General features: G+C 57.1%; 1 protein-coding gene across 9 annotated transcripts in view; it reads right to left on the reverse strand.

Moving 5' to 3' along the window:
- The window catches only part of SCN5A (sodium voltage-gated channel alpha subunit 5), a 94,013-nt gene that overhangs the window by 45,283 nt on the left and 31,377 nt on the right, over positions 1-17,353 (reverse strand). For 6 of the 9 annotated variants that reach the window (XM_058729447.1, XM_058729442.1, XM_058729444.1 and 3 more), the window contains exons 6-12: positions 14,851-14,942; positions 11,257-11,487; positions 9,513-9,576; positions 7,991-8,132; positions 7,263-7,460; positions 5,770-5,946; positions 4,744-5,115 (exon numbers count right to left, since the gene is read on the reverse strand). In XM_058729447.1, the coding sequence (XP_058585430.1) occupies positions 4,744-5,115; positions 5,770-5,946; positions 7,263-7,460; positions 7,991-8,132; positions 9,513-9,576; positions 11,257-11,487; positions 14,851-14,942 (1,276 nt within the window). Of the gene's footprint in view, positions 1-4,743; positions 5,116-5,769; positions 5,947-7,262; positions 7,461-7,990; positions 8,133-9,512; positions 9,577-11,256; positions 11,488-14,850; positions 14,943-15,076; positions 15,169-17,353 lie in introns of all 9 variants that reach the window. The other 3 variants (XM_058729445.1, XM_058729443.1, XM_058729441.1) reach the window with 1 other exon arrangement.

The following is a 17,353-nucleotide window of genomic DNA, read 5'->3' on the forward strand; positions in this document are numbered from 1 at the left end:
GTTTCTCTGCTCCCAGAGAGCTCCCTCCCTGTTATTAACTCCCCCATCCCTCTCGCCACTCATTATCTCCTTCATTCTGCTTTTCGTCATCTGCTCTCGTCAGTGGTGATTCTTGAGCGTGGACAGGAAACTACATGTAACCAGATGCTGTCATTATACATTAGGACATGCAAAACCAATCTGGGAGTCTTAATTGACCACAAGGTCCCTAGAGTCAAGAGCATAAAGAAACAGAAAAAAAATCTCCCATGCTCTAAGGTGACATTAATAGAAGCATAAAGCACAATGCTTAGACACAGCTGGTGGGAGCTTCTGTGGAGGCAGCTTGGCTCTCTCGGCCAAGAAGATGTTAAATTGGCTCTGCAGTTCCTCATCGAGCAAATCTACCTTCATAAATAATTATACACGTGCACCAAAAATATATACGCAACGATGTTCACTGCAGCATGCTTCCTAAGACCATAAAAACAAAACTAATCAATGCAAAGAATCCTAAGATCAATTATGGATACAACCCAACTCTGGACTCGGATACGGACAATAAAGACAACGACGTAGTCCCGTGTACGTTCCCACGGGAGCCCCTCCGAGACGAAGAGTTTGTGGAAAAGCCAAGAAAAAGGTCTGGAGGACACACACGGAGTTGTTCAAGGGAATGCTTCTGGGGGCTGGGGTTGGGAGGAGAGGGGGAGGCCAAGGAGAGGGCGGAGTTGCCCTTCACCTCTGCACTTCTGCGCTGGGGGACTTGGTCGCAGTGCACCTGCACCGTTTTGGTAAGTGAAAGAAGCAGATCTAGACATGGAAACGTGGTGTCTGAGGAGGGGAGGCAGCAGCAGGCACTCTGGGCCGGCTCAGAGCCCCGCCTCTCAGTGTCACGGGGGGAGCCCACAACACCGCCACGGCGGCATGGCCCTGCGTGACCGGGGTCCATGAGCCCGAGCCGGGGCTGCGCAAGGCACCGGGCTGTTCAGCATGCAAGGGTGAGGCTCTACGATCTCTGTGGGTCGGAAGCAAGATGGCCTGGGCTTCCCGGGGCGGCAGAGCCAGGGCCTGGGGTGGCTACCAAATCCATCCGCGCTCAGGCCAAAGTCAACCTTTGCGATCGGTGGGACTGGCCTGAAATGTTGCCTCGGGAGGGAGTGAGCTCCCCAGTCGGGGAAGTACTCAAGCAGAGGCTCCTGAGAGGGCCGCGGTGGCTGCTGTAACAGTAGTGGCTCTGGCCCAGTGGAGCCACAAACAGGGCCCCCTTAACCCACAAGCATGTCTTAAATTCTGCCAGCTTCTCTTCTCCTCCTTGACACTCTGCAATAGTCCGAGTTATCAGTTAGTGAGTATTTACTTGCTGCTCTGCCACTGTGGGGCGAAGTACCCGTCCCTGTCCCACTGATGACACACGTGCTTTGGCCAATGGGATGTTAGTGGACGTGACGTGAGCAAGAGCACCTTAAACGCCGTCTGCCTTGCTCTTGCGCTCCGGTAACCGTCTATGAACACAGTCTCCCCAGGTAGCTGCCACCCTTTCGGCCTGAGCCTCGGCACAGAGACATATGGAGCAGCGCTGAGCCTGCCCCACAGTGTGCAGACCGGAGCAGAGCTGCTCAGCCAAGCCCCACCTAGATCTGTCAAACCATGGCCAACCTGCAGATAAGTGAGCGTGAGAATAAAGGCTTACTGTTAGCCACTGACTTTCGGGGTACTTTGTTACACAGCATTATTGTAGCAATAGCTGACCGATACACCACCCTGGTGCAGTCTATCATCTCTTCCCTCTATTCTCCACACAGCAGAAAGGGATTCCCTTAAAAAGTGAATCAAGTCATGACAGTTCTCTCCTCCTCTCACCCCACGCTTCCCATCTTAGAGTAAACCCACACTCTATTGCCTACAGGTGCTGCACAGCCCAAATCCCTTCTTGCTGTTTCCACCACACCTGACCCTGCCTGGCCCTCTCATGCCTCGAACACGGCAAGCCTACTCTTCTTGGGTACTTGCTGCTTCCTCTGCCTACAACACTTCTCTTCCGTATCTTCGTGGCTTGCTCCCCAAATCATTTGCCTGCCAATTTGAATGTCACCTCTTCAGGAAGGACTTCCTGAGTATTCTAAGAGCCATCCCCAACCCTCCCCCTAGCAACGTTCTATCCCATGACCCTTACCGCTATCTGGAAATATTGACCAGTTTGCCATCTGTCTTCCTGACCACAGTGTAAACTCCATGAGCTCAGAGCTCTTGTCTGTTCACTGCTATATTCCTGGAGCCTGCAACTCAACGCAGCAAGGCTGGCACTGGATAAATGTTGGTTGGGTGAATAATTACTTGGGAATCAGGGGCTTGGGTTTAGTTCTAGCTCTGCCCATAACTTGCCAGATGACCAGGGGATAGGAGGATGCAGTCTAACCTGTGGAGGAAGAAGAATGGCCATTCCCCACCCCCATCTGGCCTTCTGGGACAGGCACTCTCATATAGACAGCTGACAGAATACATTTTCACCCTCCACCCCCTCAATCGGGATAAATTAAACATGAGCTGTCTGTTGGGCTGGCCCTTCTTCCCCTCTCCTGTGTTGGCTGAGCACCCACTATGTGCCCCACACTGTACCCTGTTTTCAGACTAGAAGTGAGCAGACGTGTCTCAATCGGATGCGGCGGCGGAAGCTGTGAAGGCATTCCCAGGGGCCTATGCCTGCTAATCTCTTTAACTTTACAATGTCTCCATCCTGGTCTGCTAATTCCTTTAACTTTGCAAATAAGCCCCTTGGCCCGCTAATCCCTTTGAGGTTACAAATGGGCCCCACAGAAGTGAGAAAGGGTGAAGTCAGAGTTCCCAGTAATGAAGTGTTTGAACTTGGATTCCTCCTGACGTGTGCAGCACAATAAAGATGATTTTCTCCCTAATGAGATTAGGAAATTCTATTAGTGTTCTGGGCTGCTGAATCTGATTCCACAAGGCTGAGACTCCAGGGCTGGACCTGCAGGGGAGGCCTAGACCACCAGGATCGGGTGTTCCTGGGAGGCCAGACATCCCGCCTTCCAGGTGATGGCTAGGGCCTTCCCAGGCCCTCCCAGACGCTGTGATCTGTCCCCAGGGCACTCCCAGGACCCTGTCCTTGACCCCCTGCTCCAGAGGAGTGTGAGGGCCTCTGGCATACTGCAACGCACCCCAGGAATCTTTACTCCTTCCTCCTGGATAGTAATGGCAACAGATAATAATTACTCGAACCTGAGGCAAGTACAGGTCTAAAGCACCAGACAGGTTTTAACCCTTTTCGTCCTCACCACAACCTGCTGACGTGGATATTATTTTATTTCCACTTAAGCGATGAGGAAACTGAGGCACAGAGAGATTCGTTAACCTACATCAAGTCCCGCAGCCAGAGCCAATGTCTGAGCTGGAGCAAAACTGGCCATTTGGCCGTGAGGCCTCTCTCTTCAGCCCCACCTTCACCTTCCTGATCAAGGCTCCGGTCTTGTCCTAGCTTCCTTAGAAAGTCTCCCCTCCCCTGTCTCCTGCAGGCCCTGGCGTATAAGCCACACATTTGCCCTTTTCCTGGGTGGGCTGCCCTGGGCACTGTGTTGGGGGGCAAGGGTCAGCAAGGACACTCCAGGGCTGACTGGGCAGTCATCGGTCGGTCACGGGCTCAGATGACCGAGTGATAAGAGCTCTGGCTGGCCTTTCACACTTTGGCAGGTCCCTCCACTACCTTTTTGATGGTAACTTCAACTCCCTTCCTCTTTGCTCCCTGGGTTCCAGCTATTCAGACCTCATGGCATTTCCTTCAAAAGGGTGGGCATGCTTCTGCCTCAGGGCCTTTGCACTGGCTGTTCTCTAGGCCTGGAGCATGCTTCCCTCAGATGCTATAATGATGGTATATTATTATGACATTATCACCGCATCAGCAGGCTCATGATGTCCTGATATCCATAGCCACATGAGCCCATTCGTCCCCATGACAAGACGAGATGGGTGTTTTAAATTCGTTTTACAGATGACAGACATACAGAGAAAGAAAGTAACTTGCCCACTGCCATTCAGCTCGTAAGCTATGAGCTGGGATTGAAACCCAGTTTGTGTCCAGAATCTGGGTGCTATATCACCCCCCCCAGAGTTTCAGAAAGCAGCCTCCGGCTCCCACTCTTGCCTCCTTTAGGTCTTTGTTTAAATGCCTCCTCATGAGTGAGGGCTCCCGCTTTTCCGCACTTATTTGCCCTCCTACAACAGCACTTCTTAGTTGGGCTAATGTTGACCAGTTTGTAAGTTACTGAAATATTTCAGGCTTGGTCAATTACTGTTGCCCAGAACCCTGTAAGTAACCCTTTGCCACTCTGGCCCCTTTCCCAGAACCCCCTGCATTAAGCAGGATCCAGCAACAATACGGGCTGAGAGCTGGCACACACGGGGCCTCCAGGACACGAGTCCTGTGTCACCATGGCATCTCGGTGCCCGAGCTTTACCAGTTGCTACATATTTAACTATTACCCCCGTTTATCAACGTTATATACCACGTATACATATATACTTATTTTTCTTCTTTCGTTGATTTTTGCCTGTCTGCTCCCATTATCATGGAAAATCTGTGAGGGCAGAGATTTTTTTTTTTTTTTTTTTTGCTAGGTTTATTCACCCCCCAGAGCCCAGTATACAACAGGTGCTCGGTATATACTAGGTGAGTGTTTTGGACCTGGCACTGGTGGCCAGTTTGGGAGACCAGATCTGCCCTGGGGCTGCATCACGGGGCTGGCTCACCGTGTCTGGGGGGCGATCCAGTATCACAGGGCGGAGCAGGCGGCTCCCCGGGGAGGTGGCCTCAGGGTCGCCTGTCCCCAGCAAGGAGACCACTCCGTTGCAGTCCACGGTGCTGTTCCTTTTACCATTGAGGGCGTGGCTGAGAGCCGAAGTCCCGGGACTGGGCTGTCCCTGGGCACTAGGCCGGCGCAGAGGCCACGGCACGAGCAGTGATGTGCGGTGGCTCTCGCTGTCCCCCGCTGTGCTGTTTTCATCATCTGCAAAATCTGTCTCCGAGCCCAGGTCTCGCCTGCGAAAGGTGAAAATGCTCCCACGGCTGGAGCGTGGCTTCACGGAAGTCCTGCTGAGGCCATGGGCGCTGCTCAGACGGTTCTGGGGGCACAGGGAGAAGCCCGCTCTTCATGTGCTCACAGCCTATCCCTTGCCGTGTTCTCTGAGACCGAGAGAGCTTCTCAGAGCATCCGGGGCTTTCGCTGGCCACACGGGAACTGGGTGGGCTGCGGCAGGGTGCGTTCAGAGCACAATCCTGCGCTACCTGGGATCTCTGCTCACCTAAAGCTGGTGCCACGGGGCCTTCGCCATTCAAGCTTAGCTGGGGCTGAAGATGGGGCTCTGGCTGGGCCCCGGGGAGAAGGAGGCAGCAAAGCTCCTCGTGGTGCAAAGAGGCCCGGCCCGAGCAGGACCTGGGGCGGTCGGCCAGGCACCTGACTCACATGGGCATGTCCTCGGGCGCCTCCGGTCCACACCACAGGGTGTGGTCTCAGCCCTAGTCTCAGCCCTAGCCCCAACGCTGGGGACTTAGCTGAGGTTGAGGACACCATGACACCCAGATCTAGCTCGGCTCTCTGCCCAGACACCCTCCACTCCAAGAATGGGCATGGGAAACAGGAAGTGCTGGGAGGGGGCTCGAGGATACTCTCCTCGGGGAGCAGCTGTGAGGGGCTGTGACTGCACCAGGGGCCCAACATGATGGGCTTTGGATGCCAGACCCACCCGGAAAGGGCTGGAGCCCCCGCCGGGGATTACCATTGCTCTGGGACCGTCCTCTGAGTCGGATTTGGGGAACCTGTCATCTCCACACTCCTCTGTCCCTGAAGACATTCGTTTGCTCCTCTTGTGTCTTCTTTCATGGGTTACTGGGGCCAAAGGGGACATCTCCAAGGAGCTGCGGGACACGGTATCCACACCCCTGATGGCGAGGGCCTGGAAAAGGTGGAAGGGGGATGTTTGGGTTATTGAGATTTTGCGCAGCCTCAGGCTAAGTAAGGCAGGCCAGGCAACTCTCAGTATCTGTTTCCCCATCAGGAAGTGGGCTTGAACGCTCACCCCAGACAAGGGCGTCACGGAGAGATGAGCCCAAACAGACCCAGGCTGTTTTCAGAGAAATCGAAGTCCCGGGAAGAGGAAAGAAGTGGCTGATGTGGGCAGCTCTCGGAAGAGGGGAGTGTGAGGGACAGCCGGGGGGGAGGATGTTGATGAGCAGAGGAAGTGACAGAACTAGAGGGCAGGAGATCTTCTAGAAGGTTCAGCTGGCTAAAACAGGGGCTGGGGGGAGGTGGCATAGGGCAGGGAGAAGAAAGTGGATGTCCGCATGGCTTCTAACAGGCATGCTCTGTAATCAGCCTCCAGGACCTGTGTGTGGAACTATGAGTAACCACGGCAGCACCGCCAGGGCTTATTTTCTGAGCTGGCTCAGGCCTCCAACCTCGGACCTTCCTCACTAAGCTACCAGAGGCATCCCTTAACTAGGATAAACTCAGTCCTTGGACACGTGGTTCTCTTTTATCCGGCATGCATAGGCTCCTTTACCCAGCAGGCATCATTTTTACCCGACAGGCACCATTTTTTACCCAGCAGGCACCACTTTGACCCAACAGGCACCATTTTTACCCAGCAGGCACCACTTTCACTCAGAAGACACCACGGTCATAGGGAGCGCTTCTCTGAGCACGAACCACACTCACAGGGCCCACCTTTACCTGGGGGGCACTCCTTTTACCTCTCAGGCACCTCATGAGCAGGCACCGTCTTTACCTAGATACCAAAGCTTTACCTACCAGCCACCACATTCACATAAAATACATAAAATACCTTTATCAGCAGACACCAGCTTTACCCAGCAGGAACTGCTCTTTATCCAGCAGATGCCACGCTTAAACACACCAGATTCACCCAGCAGGCACCACGCTTACAGGCACCAGCTTTATGCAGCAGGAGCCATGCCCACAGGCACATTTTACCCAGCATGCATCACACTCACAGACAGCAGCTTCACCCAGCGTGCACTGCGCTTTATAGGCCCCAGCTTTATTCAACAGGCGCCATGCCCGTGGTCATCGGCTTTGCCCAGCAGGCACCAGGTTTACAGGCACTAGCTTCCCCCAGCAGGACCTGCCTTTTATCCCGCAGATGCCACACTTAACAGGTTTCAGCTTTACCCAGCAGATGTCATGCCCACAGGCACCCACGGTCAGGCGAGGGGTTGGTCTGGAGGCTTCCTGGCGGCACTGCTCACCCACCTCATGCTCCTTCTTGAGCATCTCCATGGCTTCCTGGAAGCGCTTTTCCTTCTCCTCGGTCTCGGCGATGGTGGCTTGGTTTTGCTCCTCGTAGGCCATGGCAACCACAGCCAGGATCAGGTTCACCAGGTAGAAGGAGCCCAGGAAGATGACCAGCATGAAGAAGATCATGTAGATCTTCCCTGCAGACCTCAGGGTCTGAGGGAGTAAGGGGAGAGAGGTTATCTTCACTGGGGCCCCTTCTGGGTCATGATCGCGGAATTTCAAGGTGTCCGGTCTGGCTGTGCCAGGGGTTCAAAAGGCCACAGCCTGGGGAGGGAATGGAGCATATTCTACCGGAGAGGCAAGTGTTCTAACCCACAGAGAAGAACGACCCACGCACAGGGGATAGTGTCCCACCCGTATAGGGAGGCAGAATGTTCCAGTCAACGGAGGAAATGTTGCATCCACAGACGGGACTATTCCATCACACAGGGTGGAGAAGGGTCCCCCTCACAGAGCACAGAGTATCCCATATGAAGGAATGGGTACCTGGTCACCAGCAAAAAGAAAGTTCCTTGGCTTACTGTGTCCCCCTCCCTCAGATGCAAGCGTCCCTGTCCCCCGTTCCTTGAGCCTCCTCTAGTCTTGCCAGTGGAGAAGCTGCCGGGGTCACTTCTAGCTGATCACTTGTAAGTGGGCCCCTGGCCTGTTCCCGGTGTCCCCCCGCTGTCCGCGCACCCACGTACCTGCTGGTAGAGGCGTTCCCAGCAGTCCTGCGTCATCAGGCGGAAAAGCGCGAGGAAGGCCCAGGCGAAGGAGTCGAAGCTCGTGTAGCCGTGGTCAGGGTTCTCTCCCGCCTTCAGGCAGCGGTAACCCTCTGGGCATGTCCTGCAGTCAGACACACAGACTCTGTCCCATGCTGTAAGGGGCCCCCTCCCCCTGAGATGCTCCCTGGGCCGGACTCCTCTCCCTGGGCAGCCCAGCAGAGGCCCCACTGCTTCACGAGGCCGAGTTTCACGAACTTGGTAGTGCACTGCCGGGCCTGACACCGGGACTCTTCGTGCTGTGCCTCGAGCCTGGGACACCGTCTTCCCCTTCTCCCTACCCATCTGTATTCAGCTGGGCCTAAATCCAGCTCCCTTCTGCCCACACAATACACCATCCCCGCTGCTATCTGAGTTTCCTCTCCTCTCACAGAGGAAGTGCCAAGGGCTGGCTCACAAGTCTCTTCCTCTGGCTGCTTACCCCACAGGGAGATGGGCACAGAGCAGGCATGCGGTGGGGGGAGGGCAGGGAGGCTTGGCTGAGCAGCATGGAGCCCAGGGCGAATGCCAGGCCACGGGGCCGAGGGATGGTTCTGGGGCGGACGGGCTGGGGCCTGGCCACGTCCGGAGAAGATGCCCATTTGCATGACTGCACACGCAGACAGAGTGAGGCACGTTGATGATTCGCGGGGCTCGATGGGACAGCCTCTCTGCTCAGAGGGACTGCTGGGCTGGATTCATGAGCGTGAGACGTAGAGGTGGGGGGGAAGGGGGACTCGGCGAGTGGAAGGCTGCTGCAAGGGGCCTCCGTGCCTTTTGCTAACGTCCTAAGACCTTCCAGACAATCTCTTTAGGGACAGGAAGGGCTGGAACTTCGTACTGAGCAGCCCCACAGAGCCCCTCCCTCGCCAGGTAAGCCTGTGTGTCCCCTTCTCCTCACAACTGTGGCACAGTCACGCTGACCCAGACCCCGTATGCCCAGGGCCCTGGGAGCTGCACATGGTCACCGGGCATCTCTGGGCACTACACTCAGCCTGCAGGTGTAGGCTCTGCTTGTCCTGGTGGAGAGTCTAGGCCGTTGAGGGGTAGTCATACTCACTCCTGACCCAGAGGACAGATGGGCAGGGAGGGAGTAAAAGACTGGAGGGGAAGAGAGCGGCCCTGGGGGGCGGGGGGCTTCTGGAAAGGAATGGAACCAGGGTCGGGCTGGTGGGAGGCACTGTAGGCTCTGTTCGCCCGCCCTGCAGATCTGAGCCCCCTGCCTTTTTTTTTTTTTTTTTTTTTAATCCCCTGATAGCTGTCTTCCCTGTGGTGGGGGTGGGGTGGACAAGATACCAGGGCTCCGGCAGGGAACAGAGGTAGGGGGAGGCCTGGGGTCAAGGGCATACACTCAAAGCACAGTCAGTTGAGAAAGTACCGGGGGACACCTCCCCCTGCCCCCGCCTCCCTCACCTCACCTCACCCCTTCTGGGTGAGGTGGCTCCGGGGGAGGGGTGCCACATACCCGGCATCAGAGCTGTTCCCACACAGTAACACGTCGGAGGTGCCGTTCTTGAGCAAGTAATTTTCTGAAAGAGAGACATCCGACGGTGAAGGGCACGCGTGGCCCAGACTCGCAGGGTTCTCGCTTGGCACCCAGGGCTCTGGGGAGGTAGAGACACCGTTGGTGGTCTCTCCTCTGCCCCTGCCCTTGACCCCCGCCCCACGCCCCCCCCCCCCCCCGCCTGGCTAGGCCTGAGGCAATTCCAGCTGCTTCCCTGGCCTGCTTCTTCTCCTCCTCAGACATTCAGCTGCCAGTGGTCCCCACAGTCCCAGAAGACCCAGGAAGTCCCCGCAGGGAGCTTCTTCCGTACCCTGCCCTGAGCCACTCAGGAGGACAACTGGGGCCAAAAGAGGCCCTGAACCAGAGGAGCTGAGTCACTGCATGCTCTTGGAAGGCTACTGCCCAGCTCTGTCTGGGCCCGCTTTTTTTTTTCAAATAGGATCCACACCCAGTGCAGAGCCTGCCTCGGGGCCTGAACTCATGAACCCGAGATCAAGACCTGAGCTGAGACCGAGAGTCAGACACTCAACTGACCAAGCCACCCAGGCACCCCTGCCTGGGCCCACTTCTCTGTGCACAGGTGGTGCAAGTGATACCTGTTACGTTCACCGTGGCATGCCTCGGTCTGCTCAGACAGGGCTGGCCTGGACCGGGTGACGTACGTGCCACCAGTCCTGTCCCCTCCTCTCTGTGGCCGTCTGTCAGTCCCCATCACCCGCCACCACCCGCCTTAGTTTTCTGCAGCAGTTCTCTAAGTGTGGTTCCTGGACCCACGGCATCAAGCACCACTCGGGGCCTGGTTAGCAACGTGACTTCCCGGAGTGCCGCCCCCCGTCTACTGACTCAGGAACTCCGGGGCTGGGGCCCAGCGGCGAGTGTTTTCCGGAGCCCTCCAGGTGACTGGGACACATGGAAGTTTGAGAACCACGGCTATGCGGCCACAGCTGAATCGCAAGCAAACGGAGTCACTGCGTTTTTGTCTGTTCCTTTTTTCCAGAGTGGATGTCTGGGGTACAGAAGAGGCCCTGACTTCAGAATGCCCCTTGGGGTCCTTGAGGCCTGGGACCTGGCCTCGCACCAGTGTCTACCCTTGATCCAGGCTGACGGCACCGGGTAAGAGAGGTGCTAGTCATCAGCCTGGAGAACAGAAAACCACGTATCAGTGGAACGACAGGAGGGGCGTGCACGAAACTGTGCAATCACTGAGTTTGTTCCCACCCCCTCTCGGGGTTCTGGGGGGCAGGTGTATGGAATCAACATCCTGGCACGGAACACCGTTGTCAGCTGAAACATCCCATGTCGGGCAGGCGGGGCCTCCCCTCGGAAGCCTCACACGCTACCCCAGCTCAGTACCCCTCCTCTCGGCAGGCAGGCCGGTCTTCTCCCCATTCTCGATTCTCTAGGGTCAGTCCCACCTCCAGCCATGGCAGCTGCCATCCCTTGTCTGCCTCTCCAGCTCACTCCCTCCGTCCTGTTCCTCCAGCATCTTGCCATCGAGCCTGAGAACTCACAAGGGCAGGCCCAAAGTCTGTTCCCCTTCCGTCCTCTCCCGGAGGTCCGAAGGGCAGGGGCTTGGATCCTGAGCACACCTCTGGGTCTCCGGGGGATCAAGCAGGGCCTGAACGGCCCCGGGGGAGGTCTGCCCCCTGGCGAGGCCTGTGAGGCCTCACAAAGCCCTTCCCCGGGCCACAGACCAAGCCTGCACCTGGGTCGTTGAGGTAGAGGTCCAGCGACTTCCAGACCAGGCCGTCGGCCTCCACGGAACCGTTGGTGTCGTTGAGTGCCGTGAAGTTGCGGACACACTTGTGCCTCAGGTTGCCCATGAAGAGCTGCAGGCCGATGAGGGCGAAGACACTGAGGCAGAAGACCGTGAGGACCATCACATCGGCCAGCTTCTTCACGGACTGGATCAGGGCCCCCACGATGGTCTTCAGACCTGGGGAGGCAAGAATGAGCGGGAGGGGGGGGGTCACCCACGGGCACCGTGCTCCCCGCTCCATCGGGTGGGGGCCAGGCCTGAGGGGGTGCTGGGCCAGATGGGCAATCCTGAGGTGGGGGCAGGTGAGGGAAGCCTCTTTCGGGCTTTCCAGACCCAAACCCCCATTTCCTCCACGACTGAGATTCTGCCCTGATTCCCCCAGGGCAGAAGTCCAGTCTGGCCTTGTATTTTCAGAGGGCCCCGTTCTTTTCGCTTTTCACTAGCCACATATATGAAACGGGTGTGGGAAATGCTGGTTTCTTGAGGAAGAAAACGCCCAAAGCCTGTCCCCACCTGGCCGGTCCCAAGGTATGCGAGGCCTTGTCCTTTAAATGTGACCCTTGGGAAGGACGCTTAAAGGTAGCCTGTGGGAGGTCCAGGCCCATTCCAGGGCAATGGAAAGGCATCAGCCTTGATCCCGGAGATAGAGAGACACAAGCCATTCCTGGCAGAGGAATGTGGTGTGTGCATGGTGGATGGGGGGCTGTCAAGAGGTGTGGCAAGGTCATGGTGGGTAATGTCCTAAGGGGTCTGTCCTGGCCATGGGAAAGGTTCACGGGCAAGAAAGGGGCTGACCTAATTTGCATTTTCCTCCTCTGCCCTGTCCCTCTGGGACCCAACCCCATGCATCCCATTCCCCCAAAGCCAAGAGGCCGTGACACGTTAGTTGCACGGCCCAGCTCCCTGCAGAAGCCAGCACCACACAGCGAGGTGACAGAACAGCACGTGTAGACGCCTTTGGTCTGACACTGAGCTACTGTCCTATGACAAGTTCGAGCCGAGCATCGGGAGTGAGGGGGCTTCTCTGCCAGCAGCAGGGCCCTGCCTCCCACCCCCACTCCCCACCCCGCATCAAAGCGGCCAGATCTCAGATTAAGCTCCATCCATCCGTCGTCCAGCCGGTTAATATGTTAGGAGCACCCGTGGTGGCCGTGCCCACAGCTGCTGTGCCCATGACCTCGAGACAGGGAGGCAGCGAGGGGCAAACGGGAGAGGGGGAGAGGAAGCCCTCCCACCGTGCCACTGGAGCTGCCGCCTGCCCACAGCTCAGAGGCTCTCAGCGTGCTCTGTGGAAATCGTCCTGGCAGATGTTGGCAACCGCCCCGGGCAGGCGCGGACCTTGCGGGGGTCCGGGCCTGGAGTGGTGGGGGTGGGTTCCCGTGCTGTCGCCCAGCACCCCTCACCTCTAGCAGAGGTTCTGGGACACCTCAGTGAGCGCGCTCTGGTCCTGCTCACCGGGCCCGGGGACCCTGCCCGTCCTGTAGGTGGCGGGAGGCACAGAGCAAGAGGTAATGGGCAGCAACCTGCACACCCAGACTGGACCCTGCCTCAGCTGTTAGGCTAAAATATCTTTGGTCCAGAGCATCCAGTTCAAGGCCCAGCAAAGCACCTCCTGGTCTGTGGACATGGTGTCCGTGTGGACAATCAGTTGGTGAGGCACAGGATCCAGTCCTTTAAATAGTTGTCATTGATGACAGAGTTCACTTGCAGCAAGAATGAGTCCAATGAAGCAATGGACTTCTTTCTGAAAAGACCCAGGAAGGGAAGAGTCCCGGGGATCAACTGGGAAACTCTCCTGCCACCGAGGTTCTAACAGGCTGGGCAAAGAGCCCCAACCGTTCCGATTTCATTCCCATTTTGTGGGAGAGGAGACCGAGGTCTGGAGAGGGCCAAGGCTCTTTAAGCCTCGGCTCAGGGGACCTCCTCCAGGGAGACTTCCATCATGCTGACCACAGCATTTTTCTAATGGCCACATTCAGAGTCTGTTGCCTGCTGTCTCACTGGATTGCTGGATGCCTCGAAGAGGTCCTGGTGGGGCTGGGTTGAGGTTGGCAGGCTTCCTCCTTTTCCCTAGGACCGAGAACTATTTTCCTCTGCTAGCCTTTCTTATAAAACAGACTGGAACTTGCCTTTTCTCAACTGCCGTGGTCAGTGTGCTCCTCGAATCTTGTGGGTATGTGATGCGAGGTTGTCCCTGGGACCCCAGAGGACAGGCCCTGAGGCTTCTGAGCATGAATGTGGGCGCCGAGGCCAATGACAATGCCTGTCCCAATGGAGGTGGCTCCGTGCACTGAGCACAGACCGCCCCACCTGCTACTGGCTCTTAGCAGGAGTCTGGGCCACTCGCGGGGAGCATGGCAACAAGAGGCCCTGTGCACATCCCATGGGGTTCCAGAGGCTAGGAGGAGCACTCAGAGGCTCAGTTTGAACCCAGCATAAGTGGGGGGTCCTCCTATAAGGTAATTAGCCCCACCAAAGGAGAGTCTGAACTCCTCCAGGTTGCTCAGAGCAGGGCCCCTGCCTCCCTGGGGGCCGCTACGGCTCCATGGGCCCAGATCAAGGGCCCAGGACGTACGGCTTTCCAGATCAGCAATGGATGCGGCCATCTGGTTCACTTACTTCTACCCTCGGCTCTGATACCTCCCCAGATCAGCGGCATCCAACCTGTCTCTAGCTGCCTTCTTAAACCAAGTGCCTTCTCCAGTTCTGATTGTGGCTGCATCCAGAAAAGGCCCTGGAAGGAACCTCTGGGCACTGCCCTCTGGGCTGTGAAATCATCATAAGCCTCTTGAGGGCCTTCCTGGATGGATGGGGTGGCCTGGCTTTCTAGAGAGGCCATCCGGGCTTAGATTTCCCGGGTACAATTGCCAACATCTGTCGAGGAGAATTTCTTCCTGAGGCTACCATGCACGGTTTGCTAAACCTCTACCGCACCATGCAGTGAGGGCTGTTAGACGCCAAGGCCCGATGACACCTGTCCACAGAGTACACGCTGTCTCACAAAAGGAGGCTGCAGCGGCGGTGGCTGCTATGTCACCAGAGGGGGCACAATGTCAGACCGGGCACTCAGCCCTGAGTTTTCCTTTTTGGCTCTGTGTGTGTGTGTGTGTGTGTGTGTGTGTGTGTGCGCGGTTTCTCTCAAGTCCAGTTTTTTTGTTTCCTTATTGGAGGACGATGCTTCAAGTGGAAGCAATTCATATACAAGCGTTTAGCTATTCAAAGCACTGAGTTCACTTTGGGAAGGACATCACTATCTCGGGAAGAATTTGGGTTCAATGCAGGACCTGCCAGGGGTGCCGTGTGCCCCCCTGGCATCCGTGAAGGTGGGCTTTGCCGGGGTGGGTAGCCCCGAAGACGCTTTGTGAGGCTTTGAGGGGACAGCCGTATCCGCCGCCGACAGCCCCCCCACCCAAGCTCTGGGAAAGGTATTCTGGTGACAGGCACATTCGGAGGGGCCTTCCCAACGGTTGCCTTGGCCCCCGGGTGGCTGGGAAGGCCTGAGTGTGTCCCTCCAGCCTTGGCGTTTAACCTGATTTTCACCTGAAATGACTGATATAGTTTTCAGGGCCCGGAGGACTCGGAAGGTACGTAAAGCCGAGACATTGCCCAGGTCCACAAATTCAGTTGTGTATCTGTAACAAGGGAAAGTCACACACAAGACAGTGACAACAGGCCAATAGGAGACACACGGTTGGGAGGGAGGGAGGGGAGACAGAGAGAGAGTCACTTGTAGCTGAGATCTGAGAGGCAAACCTGGGCATCTTACCTGGGATAACTGAAATAGTTTTTAGAGCTCTCAGGACTCTGAAAGTTCGAAGAGCCGACAAATTGCCTAGTTTTATATTTTCTGATACATACCTGCAGAATCAAACCACAGTTATTGGGAATTACAAAGCAGCACCTCAGCCGGCCCCCCCCCACCAGCCCGCTCCCTTCTCCCCCTCCCACAGGGAGGGCTCCGGATGGCCCAGGGTTCCCTCAAGCTTTCCTCCTCATTTCAACCCTCCTGACGCCAGGACCTCGGTGAGGTGACTTAAGGATGTCCACACGGGAAGCCCCACACAGGAGGCGGCTCTCTCGGTGACGGTCCCGTAACCGGCTCCAGGAGGCGACTACCCTGCCTCACTGTCCATGTCACTGGGGATGCCGACACGAAGCCACACGGCGGGGTCTGAGGCTGAGGACACAGCAGGGTGGATAGGGAAACCATTTTCCAGGGTATCAGGCCAGGTGACAGGGGAGCCCAGTTTCTGGTCCTGGTTTTGTTCCGCATCTTCTGGGATCTGTGATCAGCTGGTGCCTGGCTGCCTTGAGCCGTGGGATCCTCGGGTCCTGGCTGAGATCATCATGGAGGCACAGCAGCATCTCTGAGGGCCGAGGCCCCCTCAAGTCTCACCCCAAGCCCTCCGGAGACTCCCAAGGATGGCCCTGGGTCTTCACAGGAGGAGCGGCCTCAGGAGCGAGCAGCCTTCTAGGTCTGCTTGGGCCCGAGGGACACTCGGCAGGGCCGGGTGACAGAGGCGATCCTACCTACAGCTTGGACAGACATCCGTGCGTGGTCCTCACGGGCACAGAGGGAAGGAGTCGGTCTCTGGGGGGCAGGGGACTGCCCAAGCAGAGTGTGAGGGCATGCGTGGATGGGCCACGTGACCAGGGTGTCTAAGAGCTGCGTGGACGGTGTGCGACCAGGGCCGTCGGGACCTTGGCAAGCGACTTGTGATATTTAACCAAAGAGTTCACATCCAGGGTATCTGACATTTAAGCGACGGTGTCTGATGTTTAACAAAGGACGGGGGACTCAGGATATCTGATTTTTAACCAAGTGTGTCTGACCTGGTGGCTGAGTGCCATCAGACCCAGGATGTCAGGCCAGCGAGGCCAGGTGAGTGTCAAGGGTGGGCTGATAGTGCAGCTGGAATCCGTCCACCAGTCTGGACCTCCGGGCCCCTCCATCCGCTCAGAGCTTCTGAATCTGCTTCTGGGCTGTGGATGTCGGCAGGGAAGGACTCGGTCGGCTGTGTCAGGGCACAGTCCTGGAGCCAGCCGGGTCCCGCCTGGTCCAGCTCGGACGCTAGGTTCACACCAGCTTCCTCCTCCATGTTCGCTCATATGGCCCTCCCATCTTCCCATGCCTGCTCCCTCCTTAACTCACCACATCCCTTCGGAGATGGGAAGTCAGCAGACACATTCTCAGAGCTTTCCCTCTGGCTACACCAGATCCCTTCTGTGGTGTGGTTTCGGTGCCTCCCCCTGGAGCTACTTCAGCTTGTAAATCTTTCTCTGGTGCGGCAATCAGAGGCAGCCCCAACATCCGATGCGGAGTAGACGTCACCTCCCTTGTTCTGGCCCATCTACACCTACTCATTTGGTCCAAGCTCCCTCTTTACTTGTAACGGCTATTCCATTCTCCGTGATGACGCAGATCCCCAAACCTCTGCCCCCCATTCTCCTCTCAGGCTTGGACTCTCCATCCAGATGTGGTGCTGTCACAAGCCTGTCAGGTTTAGAACACGGCTGAGGTTGCCATCACATGGAGTCCACGGGTTCAGCCTGCCGGTGGCTCTGGGCCCCATTTCCTGCTGCCGGACAAGTGAGCGTGGCCGGGGCCAAAAGCTCTTCTTGCTCAGGACAGTGGTTTCGAGGCTGTCTCTTCTGGTCACAGGGAGTGAGCAAAGTGCCGTGCAGATCGGAGAGAGTCAACCGTCCCTGCGTCTCCGCTCTCGTCCCTTACGGGTCCCGCGTGTCCCCCCACGTCTCCAGGGAAGCCCTGTCTGTGCGAAGCTTGGATTTTGCCTGTCTGTGCCTGTCCCGCTGTCCCCACACCCTCAGGCTCGCCCTCCATTCATCGTCTGCCTCCTCAGCAGCTGGTACTGAGCACAGAGGAGCCAAGATCCCGAGGCGTGTGCTCCCTCCCGGCAGGCTTAAGGCCGGCCGAGTGGCTGAGAACGGGAGTGGGGCTGGTGGCCGTGTGTCTGTGAAGGCAGCACACGTGTGGGAGAGCAATCCTGAGAAGGAAGTCTCGAAGGTGAGACGTGGGGCTGGG

This window comes from Neofelis nebulosa, chromosome 5 (assembly GCF_028018385.1).
Source record: "Neofelis nebulosa isolate mNeoNeb1 chromosome 5, mNeoNeb1.pri, whole genome shotgun sequence".
Classification (NCBI taxonomy): domain Eukaryota; kingdom Metazoa; phylum Chordata; class Mammalia; order Carnivora; family Felidae; genus Neofelis; species Neofelis nebulosa.